Source organism: Gopherus evgoodei, chromosome 10 (assembly GCF_007399415.2).
Source record: "Gopherus evgoodei ecotype Sinaloan lineage chromosome 10, rGopEvg1_v1.p, whole genome shotgun sequence".
In the NCBI taxonomy this organism is placed as follows: Eukaryota; Metazoa; Chordata; order Testudines; family Testudinidae; genus Gopherus; species Gopherus evgoodei.
The window spans coordinates 73111034-73125197 of NC_044331.1; the positions used below are offsets into that span (position 1 = coordinate 73111034).

Here is a 14164-nt window from a genome sequence, read left to right on the forward strand (position 1 = left end):
AAACTCTGCAAAATTCCTTTCATGGTGTTTTCAGTGCTAGGGTGACCAGATACTAAGTGTGAAAAATCGGGACAGGAGTGGAGGTGGGGGTAACAGGAGCCTATATAAGAAAAAGACCCAAAAATCGGGACTGTCTCCATAAAATCAAGACATCTGGTCACCCTATTCAGTGCATTCCCCCTTTGAGGGGCAGGAGGGAGGAAATGGCTGTTGCTTCCATGTGTGACGTGATGTCACTGGATAGCTCATCGGTAGCAGGGACTGAACCCAGGGATCTAAAAAGCACAAGCTTCTACTGCCTGCGTTAGAAGGCCCAGGTGTATTACTTCAAATCCAGCAGCAGACCCATAGGGTCTGTGTAGTCCAGCTATAGAGGGGGACAGAGACCCAAAGGGAGGACGTATAACCTACACATGGAAGGCCAGGATCTGGCCAGCAAACTCTACAGGTGCTCAAAGGGGATATGCTGCATCACAACATAAACGCATAAGTTGGAGCATGGCGGGTGGGGGAGGCGGGGGTGGGGGAGCTTGAATTGATCTGTATTTGGGTTACGCTCCAGATTCCGGACAAGGCGTCCTGTACTTGGAGGTTGTTATTTATTACTAATGACGATTTCCCAAAAGCACCATTATCGCTAGATGCTGGAGACAAGACATTCAATTCCAAACCTCACCCCTCCCCCACCCACCCCAATCAAAAAGAAGAGTTTTATTTTAATAAACATTAAACTAGGTACATTGGATGTTGATTTCTGAAGCCTGCAGACCCTTCGGGGAGTGCAGGGGACGTGCTCCGATGGCACTTAGGGTATGAAATCAGAGCAGAGGTACAAGTCCCATCTTACTCTGGTTGTAAGAGTGAATTCCCCCTCACCACTCCTATCCCCCCAGGCAGACTAACCTAGCAAAGAGCCCAGTGACAGCTGGCTCAGGTGCTCTGCAAAACCTCTATGGGAGCAGCGATGGAACCTTTTATTTCCTGTACAGCCCAGAGTCCTTCCTCTTCTTGTTCTCTGGTAGCTGTAGGGTTTCCTCCAGGGGTTCTCAAACTGGGGGTTGGGACCCCGCATTGGGTTACAAGGTTATTACATGGGGGGTTGCAAGCTGTCAACCACCACCCCAAATCCCACTTTGTCTCCAGCGTTTATAATGGTGTTCAATATATTAAAAAGTGTTTTAATTTATAAGTGGGCTCACACTCAGAGGCTTGCTACATGAAAGGAGTCACCAGTAAAAAAGTTTGAGAGCCACTGGTTTACTTACATCCTCCTGGAAGACTCTGTTCCTGCTTCCCTGTGCACCTCAGTCCTGACTTGCAACATCTGACATTCCAGTCCCGAGACTCCTTTAAGATGTGACTGTCAGTTAGGCTGCAGTAGTTTTTGTTTGGCATTTACAGACTCTAGACAATCTCTCCCCAGAGGCTGTTCAGAAACAGAGTAAGCTGAATTTCTGATCAGGGCTTCAAAAAATACTTGTCATTATTAGACTGGCTGGAAAAGGACCTTGCCTGGAGCTACTTAAAGAAGAGCATTCTTTTATTTTTTATGCAATTATTGCAAAGATATTAGAGCACAAAATTGCCCCTGGGATTGGAAGATGGAATTAAATCTTCCAGCAAACACTAGGAAATGGATCCTGATGTCTCTATTAGTAGCAAAATGTTTCATACTTGGAAACCGGCAATCTAGCGTCTCTCCGGGGAATTCAGAATGGTGAGAAAAATAGTCAAACATAGCGTTAAGGAGGAAACTTTACTTGGAAGACAAAAGAGGGAAAATGCACACTCCAGTGAGATGTGTTATGTATGGTTGTGATATAAGACACCTTTTGTATAGGAGGTCATTAATGACCACCAGCGGCCCAGATCCCCTGATGTGTTCCTGCAGTGCAAAGAAGCCGTATGCATGGGGGCTGCCAGCCACTTACTGCTCGTTCCAGCATAGGGGAAATTGACCAAACTGGCATTGTGATTCCTGAGCCACTTCACCCAGCATTTGGTGGGAAGGGTATGGCCACAGCATGCATTGTGGTCAGGACTTGGGCTAGTTGGAAGTGTTGCACTGAAACATTTTTTTTGATGAAAAATGCCATTTTCTTCAAAATCAAATCATTTCAAAAACTGTGTTGATTTCAAAGAACAGTCTCATGGGAAGAAATATTCTCAAATGACAAGCTTTTTCCTTAGGACAATTTTCATTTCAGGGAATGAAACTAGGTACAGTTTCATTTCAGAACTCCAAATTTTTGTTTCATTTTTATTGTATGGGTTTTTGTCAGTTTCAAATTATTTTTACATTATTTCATAACACATTGGTAGTAGCAGTGCATAATTTGTGGCTCCTGTTGAGTCGTTGACACAAAGTGTCAAACTGTTTCATAAGAACAGGGACAGTAGAAACTTTGATCTAGAAAAGCAAGATAAAATATTTCAACGTGTACTAGGCAGCAGCCACCCTTAATGACTGAAAATTAATAAATAAAAAGACTATTTCAATTACAACATCATATTATGACAAGTCAGCAGCAGTAGCACATATTATGCACTACTAGTACTACCATGTTGTGAAATAATGTAAAAAATTATAAATATAACAATGAACAAATAAAAATGAAATTTTGGAATTCCAAAAGGAACATTTTCCAAAACTCAAATCTTTTGGAAATTCTGATTCATGGGAAATTTTGAAAATATTTGCTTTCATTCTGATTTGGACCAAGAACAAAATTTGAAATTTCCTGTGAACTAAATATTCCAAATTTCAACCATCTCTAGTCAGAACTTTCCTCTATCTTGACAAACTGCAGTTGATCTTGGAGCCATTTGCAGGCAGTATAAAGTAGAGCAGCTCTTAGGCTGTTCTAACTTGTGCCACATGACCAGACTGGCATGCAGCTGGCCCAGGACTGAGGGACAGTAAAGTGGCTAACAAGTTTTTTTTGCAAGCCCATGACTGATTTGTATTGTGCATTCATTGGCTGCAGATCTTGGCTAATATTTCTAGATTACATTTGTGGCTAATATACATAGGGCCTGTGTCAGGTCTTAACTGTCACAAATTCTCACTCTCCCTCCGAAAAAGATGAGCTAAAAGCATAAAGCAATACATACGCATGTAGTGGCATTCCTTTGTCTAGAGACTGGCAGAAATGGTTGTCATTTAAAAATATCTCATTGTTCTATTTTGTTCTCTATTTAATTTTTCATGAAAACTTTTTTAAAAAGCAAAAAACAAACCAACAAACCCAAAAATACGAAAATAAATAAAAAAAAACACCAGAGTGCATCAATATGTGCTTAAACAATGCATAGCTTTTCCTGACTAATGAAGTTATCAGACAACGCCTGTAAAATATGCAGCTAAAATTAACTCCTGTTTGAATCCTTGCTACAATATCTATTTAGAACTCTCAAAACACTTAAGCTCCAATCCAAAGCAAAGCACTTAAGCACATGCTTAACTTTAAACCCCAATCATTTTATGGAAGTTAACGGAATTACTCAAGCGTTTGAAGTTAGACGTAATTAAAGTGCCTTAACACTAAAGATTAATATTCGGTGCACAGTAAAGTTGTCTAGGAGATTTTTATATATAGATCCATTTTAAAGGATATATACACCATCCATTAAAATTAGCTTTGAAAATCCATTAAAATTAGCTTTGAAAATCTCAAATACATCACTTTATATATATATTTTCACTCTCTCTCTCTCTAATATGTACATTATATGTAGTGACATATAAACATAAAATGGCCAAGCAGAAATTCTTTGAACATAAACTGGGTATATATGAGGTCAGATTGTAACTGTGGCTCAATTAGCAGCAAACCACTGGTGCTACCTGCTTATTATTAGGCTCCACAAGCAGCATGAAATTAATATTTTACCCTTTTTGTCACTAACATGGTCCTTGTTAATAAAATTATTCTGGTGTCATCCATGCACATAGCTGGTGTAAAAATACAAAAAACAGTACAATATAAATACAGAATAAATTCAATGCCACCTTCATCTGGTGAAAAGAAAAGAGCAGGAAACCAGCCAATTTTCTGTCTTCTTTCACTTCACCCACAACAGCCTCAAAAGTAATGTTCGCCAAACCCCAAACTTCCACTTAAAAAGGTCCCCAACAAATTCTTCTGAAGATCCATCTGTTCCACAAGTCAATCTATCTACAAACACCACAGTTCCTCGCTGTATTGTATTGCATTGCATGCACAGATTTGAACTATTTGGAAGAGAGACTTTGATGGCTGCATGGGAAGCCTTTTCAAACAGTACACTTGCTATGCCATGGGCTTGCTCCTGCTCCATTGAAGACAATGGGTGTTTTGCCATTGACCGCAATGGGAGAAGGATCAGTCCCTATATACATAAGTAATAACCTCCTGGCCTGAAGTTAATGGGGAGGTAGGAAGGAGCCACACAACTTTTGAATCAAATCAGATGGCTTAGCTATCATTGTGATAATTCTAAAGAATAACCCCCCAATTTATTTTGTTAAAAACAACAGTCAACTTGCACTTAATGGCACTTAAATGTGGGCTGAATTTTTGACCCCACTCACAAGAGAATGTACATGTGTGTACACACACACACACACACACACACACACACACACACACACGAGGATGGTACTCACACATACATACACACATATATATACACCATCACCTTGCATGAAAAACAATTTAAAGATATTGACCCCAAATTCTTATGTACAAAGACATCACAACAAAACCAAATGAGTTAATAACCCAAATGGAAAACTCTTCCCAATGGAAAACTCTTACCAAGTAGTGACCTATATTTTAATTCCTATTAACACACTCAGCTACCAGAAAGTATCCTATTTGTACTTTATTTTCTGGTCACAGGCATTGTCCAAAGCCCACTGAAGTCAATGAAATGACCCCTCTATTGACTTCACCGGGCTTTGGATCGGACTTTAAAGTCTTGACCCAATCCCAAGGGGAGTCTCTTCTCGAAGAGTTGCACTTTCTCCTCCTGTCTAGGGCGATGTAATTTTTCAATGTTATAGAAAAGGAGAACATAGAAAGTAAATGGACGCTTTTGTACACAGCAAAAATCATCTGCTGAGAATTTCTTTCACTACCTGCAGAATAAGGCTCTTGCTTCTCAGTGTAAATGAATTCTTTTCTTTCATATTTGGCTCTGATCCACTGTTCTCGTAGCAGTCTGAAAAAAAAAAAACACACACACACACAGAAAAGGAGACATAGTCCAGAATAAGCTAAAAAAGAATTTATGATCATTAATTCTTCAATGGAAATGAGAGTGCAAGTTGAAAGCCCTCCAAACATTAAACTATACGCCAGCCGGAGTCATTGGCTTGGCTTGTGGCTCCTCTGTTTGTCATTTAGACCACAAGTTGATTCTTGTACACACAATTCTAATGGAACTTTTAAAAATGTATATGCAAAAATTAGCAGAGTAACTCGGCACCTAGCCTCGGTGCAAGATGTCCTTCTTAACACAGGAGTAATTTCAAATATTATTTCATTTCAGTTTGGAATGCTGGGCCAGGAAATACATTTGCTGGATTGAATTCTTTAACAAGGGGGATCGATCCAGGAACAAAAGGAGACTATTGTCTCAGCACTGACGGTATACAGCAGAAATCGGGCATGCCTATGGCAATACATTCAAATGGTTGACTTTTTAGCAATTAAAGATTGAGAGGTATCATCTCTTCTCAATGCCTGGAGCCTATGCAAAGAGATCTCTGTGCATCAACATGAGAAGGTACTCCACAGTGTAAAAGAGATGAACTCAAAGCGCATAGCAGAAAACTTTGTAGAAAACCATCTGTCTATTGTTAAATGCCCTACATTTCCAACTGAAATCTCCAGAAAGGAAACTGAGGTCATTTATCTGGCACACAAGATCTTTATTTCCAGAAAAACCATTTAGATCAAAGATTACAAATAAGTTAAAATAAAAAAAAGTGACTGCTAGCATTAATCAGGGGACGTATGTGAGTTTGGCCGGGAATTTGCTATAGCCTCAAGACTGTTTTAATTGGCCCTAACTGTCTATTGACCTACAATCTTAAGAGCAGCACATGTTACTCCAAGTTTGTTTCTTTGTGGAACATTTAGAAGCAGGTTATACTGATCTCAGAAAAAGTATCACTCAGCAATCGCTTCATATGGGGCTAGATTTGCCCATCATTTGCTGAACACATTGCACTTCAACCCCATCATATCTGTGTGACCAAATAAACAAATAATGTGTGCATGGAAGGAAACCCAACATGTATTTATGCTTTTATGAAAATTAAACACAGTGTCTGCTTAGCATAATTTCCTCGTTCTCAAAAAATGCTTCAGAGGAGGAATAAAGTGTTAATTTTTTTAAAATTGATATATTTGGATAAAGAATGCTGAGATAGCTCAAATGATGTCAGACTTCTATTACATCTGACCTCTCTGCCTTTTCACCTGCCTCTTCCCATCCATTTGTTCCTTCTTTTCCTTTTTTGCCTATTTGTGTATGTCTTTTTCTTTTACTGTTACCCCACCCTAATGTATTATGTCTGTGTAATATTGCCTGATTCTGTATTGTCTGGTCTTGCAACTTTGACAAGTTGTAAAGTTGCGTAATTGCATAATTTTATTGGATATCCTGTGAAATGTGCAGTATTTGGGTGGCACATACAAGCTGTAATTCATTTATCTTTTGTTTTTACTTGTTTCCTTATGAAAAATACAAAATTCATCATAAAAAATTCATTTCTAGCTTCAGTGAACGACTTAATCAAATTTACAAGAGAATATCCCTCCATACCTGTAGGTATAATCATTTCCTGGTCTGTAAATGTGAGAATAGCGATATTTCTTTTCTCCCATCCATTGTCTGTTTTATCTACTTAGATTATAAACTCTTTGGGGCAGGGGCTGACTCTCATTATGGGTGTGTCTACACCGCAAATGAAGATGTGACTGGAGCACGGGTAGGCATATCCATGCTATCTTTAATATAGCAAGCACAGGTAACAACAGTAGTGTAGACATGGTGGCCTGGGCTAGCCACCTGAGTTCAAGCCTGCCAGGGAACTTGGATATGTACTCTGGGGGCTGGCCCATACCAAAGCCCATGTCACCATGTCTACACTACTGCTGTTACCCAAATTTAGGCTAGCATGAGCATGCCTAACCGTGCTACCACTACACCTTCACATGCTGTGTAGACATACCCTGTGTATACAGACAGTGCCTAGGCCAACAGGGCCTGATCTTAGTTGTGAACTCTAGGCATTACTGCAATATAAATGTATTGGGTCTGTCTTTCCCCCTCTGCCTCCAAATCCTTTTTCATCTTATTTTCATATCTGATCCTTAATTGTTAGGTTTGTAGCTGTAATTTAGACTGTACACTCTACAGAGGAGCACAGATCTTGTCTTCTTATGTTTGTAAAGTGCTACGTGGCTGGATTTCTGCGCTGGTGTGAGCAGGAGTTGCAAGTGGTTAGGACCAATGAGGATCATGCCTTAATTGAAGGCTTCAGAACATGGAGCCTACTGATCTCAATGGGAGTCCTTCCACTGTTTTCACTGGACTTTGGATGAGACCCATGTTTCACTTTAACGCACCCTTGGGGCTGCTCTACATACGTGCTGTAAACTTATTTCTGCATGTTTGATTTCAGCTGTATTTACCATGACACAGGCTCTACATAAACCAAACTGAAGGGTAAAGAATTAAAGAAGTTGGAACAGACAATACATGCCAACAGGACCAAATATGCAAAACTCCCATTAACATCAATAGGAGTTCTCTAAGCAGAAATAACTGCAGTCATTTATTAGGTTTATAGTGACCAGTGGGCCCACTAATGAGGTTGATATTTCTAGGGATGATCCAATTTCTATTTCTAAACTAGGAAGATACACAGCATTTGCAATCTGATCCAAAACTTGCAGCCCACCTAAAGTCTGCCAGACTGTTAGATACAGGGAACGTGTCATTCTTGGCAACTCACTAGAAAGATGGTAGTGGGCTCTTTGTTCTGTAATCAACAAAATAGCAAACAGAAATCAAAAATCCAAATGAAAGCAACATTTAATGGAGGAGAAAGAGAAAACAGAACACGAATATGCTACCATATGAAAGAGATGGCAGAACTAGAGGTCTAAGAAGGGGTCAGATGGCGTTGTGCTTGAGAATTCCAAATCTCATAATATTTTGTTTACTTGTTTGCCTTTGGAAATGAAGAATGTGCCATTGACAAAGCAGATGGTTTCAGGTCAAAGAGACAGCAGTAAAGGTTCCAGATGGAGTCAGTTGAGTCATTTTAGTTCTGAGTCAGATGCCATTTAAAATGAAACAAGTAGCTAGAATAGATTCAGGACAAGTCTCTGTCTAATGATGTTTTAAAAAATACCACATCACGGGAAAAATATATTTATGTAAATGAAATTAATAGGAAAGTCACAGATGTCGTCCTCCCTTCCTCACTGCTTCAAAGCCATTTTCCATTGAAAATATAAAGCAAAAACACCAGAAGTATCCAATGAAGAGCTGGCTGGAGAATAGAGTATTTTCCCCATGAAAAATGTTGATGAAAAAATGCGTTTTAATCAAAACAATTTTTCCATGGAACATTTAGGCTTATTGTTGAAAGCCTAAAAATGTTTGGCTGAAAACGTAAAATTTTGGTTGGGAAAAATTGAAATGAAATATTGGGTCAATCCAAATAGAACATTCCATTTTGGAGCAGTCTGACAAACTGTATCTGCCTGCACTGCCACAGTGCTTCATGGGAGGTGTAATTGGCATACCTTATGCCCCTGTTCTCCCTGGTTGGACTACATCTTCCATGATGCCCCATGCCTTCTCTCTTGCATTGTGGAGGTCATGTGGCTCTGAGGCATCATGGAATATGTAGTGTATTAGAGGGGTAGCCGTGTTAGTCTGAATCTGTAAAAGCAGCAAAGAGTCCTGTGGCACCTTATAGACTAACAGACGTTTTGGAGCATGAGCTTTCGTGGGTGAATACCCACTTCATCAGATGCATGTAGTGGAAATTTCCCGGGGCAGGTATATATATGCAAGCAAGCTAGAGATAATGAGGTAGTTCAATCAGGGAGGATGAGGCCCTGTTCTAGCAGTTGAGGTATGAAAACCAAGGGAGGAGAAACTGGTTCTGTAATTGGCAAGACATTCACAGTCTTTGTTTAATCCTGAGCTGATGGTGTCAAATTTGCAGATGAACTGAAGCTCAGCAGTTTCTCTTTGAAGTCTGGTCCTGAAGTTTTTTTGCTGCAGGATGGCCACCTTAAGGTCTGCTATAGTGTGGCCAGGGAGGTTGAAGTGTTCTCCTACAGGTTTTTGTATATTGCCATTCCTAATATCTGATTTGTGTCCGTTTATCCTTTTCCGTAGCAACTGTCCAGTTTGGCCGATGTACATAGCAGAGGGGCATTGCTGGCATATGATGGCGTATATTACATTGGTGGATGAGCAGGTGAATGAACCGGTGATGGTGTGGTTGTTCTGGTTAGGTCCTGTGATGGTGTCGCTGGTGTAAATATGTGGGCAGAGTTGGCATCGAGGTTTGTTGCATGGATTGGTTCCTGAGCTAGAGTTACTATGGTGCGGTGTGCAGTTACTGGTGAGAATATGTTTCAGGTTGGCAGGTTGCCTGTGGGCGAGGACTGGCCTGCCACCCAAGACCTGTGAAAGTGTGGGATCATTGTCCAGGATGGGTTGTAGGTCCCTGATGATGCATTGGAGAGGTTTTAGATGGGGACTGTATGTGATGGCCAGTGGAGTCCTGTTGGTTTCTTTCTTGGGTTTGTCTTGCAGTAGGAGGCTTCTGAGTACACGTCTGGCTCTGTTGATCTATTTCCTTATTTCCTCATGCGGGTATTGTAGTTTTGAGAATGCTTGGTGGAGATTTTGTAGGTGTTGGTCTCTGTCTGAGGGGTTAGAGCAGATGCGGTTGTACCTCAGTGCTTAGCTGTAGACAATGGATCGTGTGATGTGCCTGGGATGGAAGCTGGAGGCATGAAGGTAGGCATAACGGTCGGTAGGTTAGGGATATGTAGTTCACCTAGAAAAATCTAGCCCATATAGGAAAATAGAGGCATAAGGCACCAAAACTATGACTCCCATGTAGCACTGTGATGGCTCATAAGGGTGCAGTTTAATGTTGAATCAAGCCAAAGCAAAGCATTGGGATTTGGGACATGTCCTTTCTGAATTGAAAGTTTTGGTTTTCAGGTGCTGGGTTTTTTTTGACAAAAAAGTTTCCACAGAAAGCAGACACATTTCACAAACAATTTTGTTTAATCAAAAACACAGTTTTCCATCAAGAAACTCTTTTGATTGAAAATTTTCAACTTGCTCTAGTCCAATGCCAATTTTCCTTGAATAAATGGTCTCCCTCCAGCTTCAGTGTCACAGATATGAAGAAAGAAAAGCAAACAAAAAACACGTACTCTGGTTAAAAACAACACCTGCTCAGTTAAAGTCATTGCATAGAGGTGGGCCAATTAAACATCACATCTAGCTCACAGCAGCATTACTTTTGAGACTGTTGAGCATTTGGGTTAGAAATGTGCAGGAAACAGCCTGCGTATTTGTACTATTGTAACACAGAACTCCTCTGTGAATTAAATGAATCGATATGAATGAATAGCTGTTAGAATTTATGACAAAAGACAAGATGATTTGTATGGGGGGAGATTCCCATAGCACTGAATCAAGGAAAGTGGGTAGATGACAAGCAATCACATGCCAGTAGAACTTTCCAAACTCAGACAAGAGTTTCAGAAGTGACCAGGGATTCTGGATGTCCAACTTGAGACACCATAAAGAGTTCTGATTTAGAAAGTGCTGAGCATCTGCTCTCTGAAAACAGGTCATTTTACAAAGTCTCCAGTTGGGCACCCAAAAAAGCCAATGGTGACTTTTGAAAATATTGGCCTTAATACCTTAGCAAGTAGGCAGGAGTCAGGTATAAAACGAAACCCTTTAACCACAATGTTTTATGGCTAAAAGGAAAGATCTTGTTAGTACTGATACCAGATTCCAGTAGCCCTGGTTATTGTCATGTTTTCATGACATACCCTTGTTTTCATAGGCTTACAACTTTCTGAAACATTCACCCGGGGAAGCAACAAATTGGAAACTGTGCCTCAGAGCCATATGTTGATAACAACTAGGGTTTGCACAGAGAGCTTCTGACAGTATGGCAATAAAGCTATGGAGAACGACAACTGGTTAATTCTGCAACACATGCAGTGTGTTGTAGCTCACATCTACCTGCAGGTATCCCACAGCCCTTGAAGATTCTAACCTCTCAGACCAACCTATGTTGCTGTTTGCCTTACCAGGACTGCACTTCTGTGTGCCAAGCAGGACTTACTCTGACATATTATTTTTATTACAAGAGCACCTGGAGGCCCCAAACTGAGACTGGGGCCCTGCTGTGCTAGGGGCTGTACAAACACTTAACAAGAGAGCATCTATGCCTTGGACAGCTTACACTCTCAACAGACAGCATGAATGGGGAAACACAAGCAGGGATGGGATACGACTTGCCAATGGTTATAGAGCAAGTCAGTGGTATTAACCAGTGGTATTAACCAGTTCTCCTGATTCTCAGTCCAGGGTCTCACTCACTGGACCTCACTGCCTCTTCTCAGAGCAGGTTAAGCCGATGTAGCAGAGGTATTTCTGGCTAGGTGTAGTAGCACCAAATTGGTGCTGGTGTTGTATGATGCTTCTCTTCAGGTTGGACCTGAATACGTAGGTGAAATGCAAAAAGACCCCTAATGGGATGTGTTCACACTACAAAACAGATGAAACACAGAGGCAAATAAAAATGGAGGATTTTTTTATTATTATTTTTTTAAGTTTGACACAAGACGTCTGCTAATTGTCTACAGTTTTCACAGTCAAGTGCCACAGGCCAACTAACCAGACACAGACCCCCTGTGGCTTAGGTTACCATCCATTCCCCCTGTAGCACCCTTTTTAACAGGTGGGGGAAGCAAATTTTCAAACTCCATCTTCTGTGTGAGAACTGCCTTGCTTAAAGATACAAAAACCCAAATGAGAAAAAAAGTTGTGATTTTTGTTAAAAGGCCACCTGTTGTGTGATTCAAGTATGGAAAATTCACAATAGCACAAACATGGGACCTGGCTAAAAGAAGCATGTGGCCTGTGAGACAAAGGATCTCCCGCAACGCTCCATATCCTGAAGATTTATCGAGCCCCAACAACTGCTCCGTGCTGTACAAAATGTAGAAGACAAGGTCACCATCACCAGTTACCTACATTAGCTAATGCCTATTTATGATGGTTTCTGAAGTTCTCACTTACTTATTTCTAAAAAAATATGACACAACCAAATAAAATAATTGTCCTCCACAAATCACACCTGGTATCCCAGAGCTGGTGTGGAGGGCAATCAACACAATCTTGCTTAACACAGACAGACTACAGTGGCATGGCTAGAAAGCACAACACAAATTAGAATGCACCGCTAGAGCCTCGCTTAATAGGCCTAATCCAAAAGCCCTTTAAAGTCCATAGCAGTCTTTCCCTTGTCTTCACTGGGCTTTGGTTATGGCCCAAAGGTGGCTATGGAAATGGGTAGATAGTCTTCTCCCTTAGCAGATCTGTTCCATGCATGTTTTCACACCTGCTGCCTTCAGAGACATAAATATGAGTCCACTGCATTTGCTTTTGTGAGGTCTGAAGAGGTGACCCAGCTATGAGTGTGAGAGCTGGATGCTAGCTTTGTTTGCAGAACATCAACAGACTAGCTTCCTACATTCCAGTTTGTTACATTTGTGCAAATCCACTTAGGGCAATAGAGTTACACTGCTGTAACTGATGGCATGATCTAAAAACAATGGGATTGCACAGACAAAAGGGAAAAAAAATTGCCAAATTCTGCCCAACAGAAACCACATTACTGATGCTGCTACAGCTGCTGCATGGGCAGCGGAGGACTCAGCTTTACTTTCAGAGCCCAGCATGGGTTTGCAGGGCTGGTAGTTAGGGAAAAAAAGAAACACAGAACAGAACAAGGGAGCATCTAACTATCTGTAAATTGAGCACATTAAACCTGGGGGAAAAAAATCAATAAACATACATAGCTGCTTTTCCAACTAGAACAGCACTTTGAATGACTGAACACATTTTTAAAGTACTTATAATTGCACAACAGCAATGATATTAGAAACCACTTTTTTTCTACCTATAATTATCTCTCTTTATATCCATAGGACTATCCAGGGCTTGGACCCTACTGGGATGTTGCTTCTCTTGGAGGATTTGAAAGCACCTGACCGCTCTGGTTTGTCATCTCATCGCACGCCAGGTATGGCAACAGCCCACGATACTTTGTGCTCTTTTATTTAAATCTAATGTGTCCTCCACTCCCACCATAAGCACTTGGGCACTGAAAACTGATTCATTAAAATATGTTGTTGTTAAAGATTAAGGGCTTGGCGTTGCTTTCACTCACATTAACACAAGCCTGGAATAATCAAGATCAAAATCTGGTCCAAAGAACTTTATAGACTGAGGCAACACACTAGATTTCCCTTATAGCATTAGGCATGCCCAAACTCACGGAGTGCCACCATAGGATTAAGACTCAATCTGAACATCTTGCTGCTGCTAAGTAGTGAGTGAAGGTGTGGGTTTAGATCCACAGAAAGTAAAGCCATATACAGAGGAGCATTTCTCTATTTTTCTAATCAGTTTTCAACCACCTGTGTGGCCAAATTAAGACTCGTCTTTGCCTCTGTTGAGAAGTATTGGTATGCTTCCTTCTTCATCCACAGCTCACCTGTATGTCTACACTGCAGCTGGGACTGAGCCTCCCAGCCCAGGCAGACAGACTCACACTAGGGAGGCTCAAGCTAGCACACTAAATAGAGCAGTGTGGATGTTGCAGCTCTGGTGGAGACTCAGGCTAACCACCTGAGCTCAGACCCTGGGGGTCAGGTGGCCTTGACACAGGAACACCAGAAGCTCCTGAGAAGGGGACCCCTCCCCACTCCATCTCTTTCTCTGGACCTCTGCCCTTACCCTGCCTCTTCCCCCGGGTCCCACATGCCGCTTGCTCCTCTCTGCCCCTGTCCCCCTCCCCTACTCTCCCTTAAGACTATGC

At 41.1% G+C, this 14164-nt stretch overlaps 1 protein-coding gene across 1 annotated transcript in view; it reads right to left on the minus strand.

Moving 5' to 3' along the window:
• The window catches only part of ADAP1 (ArfGAP with dual PH domains 1), a 103304-nt gene that overhangs the window by 63295 nt on the left and 25845 nt on the right, over positions 1-14164 (minus strand). Inside the window, exon 4 of the mRNA XM_030578739.1 lies at positions 5123-5205. Coding sequence (XP_030434599.1) covers positions 5123-5205 — 83 coding nt within the window. The remainder of the gene's footprint in view (positions 1-5122; positions 5206-14164) is intronic.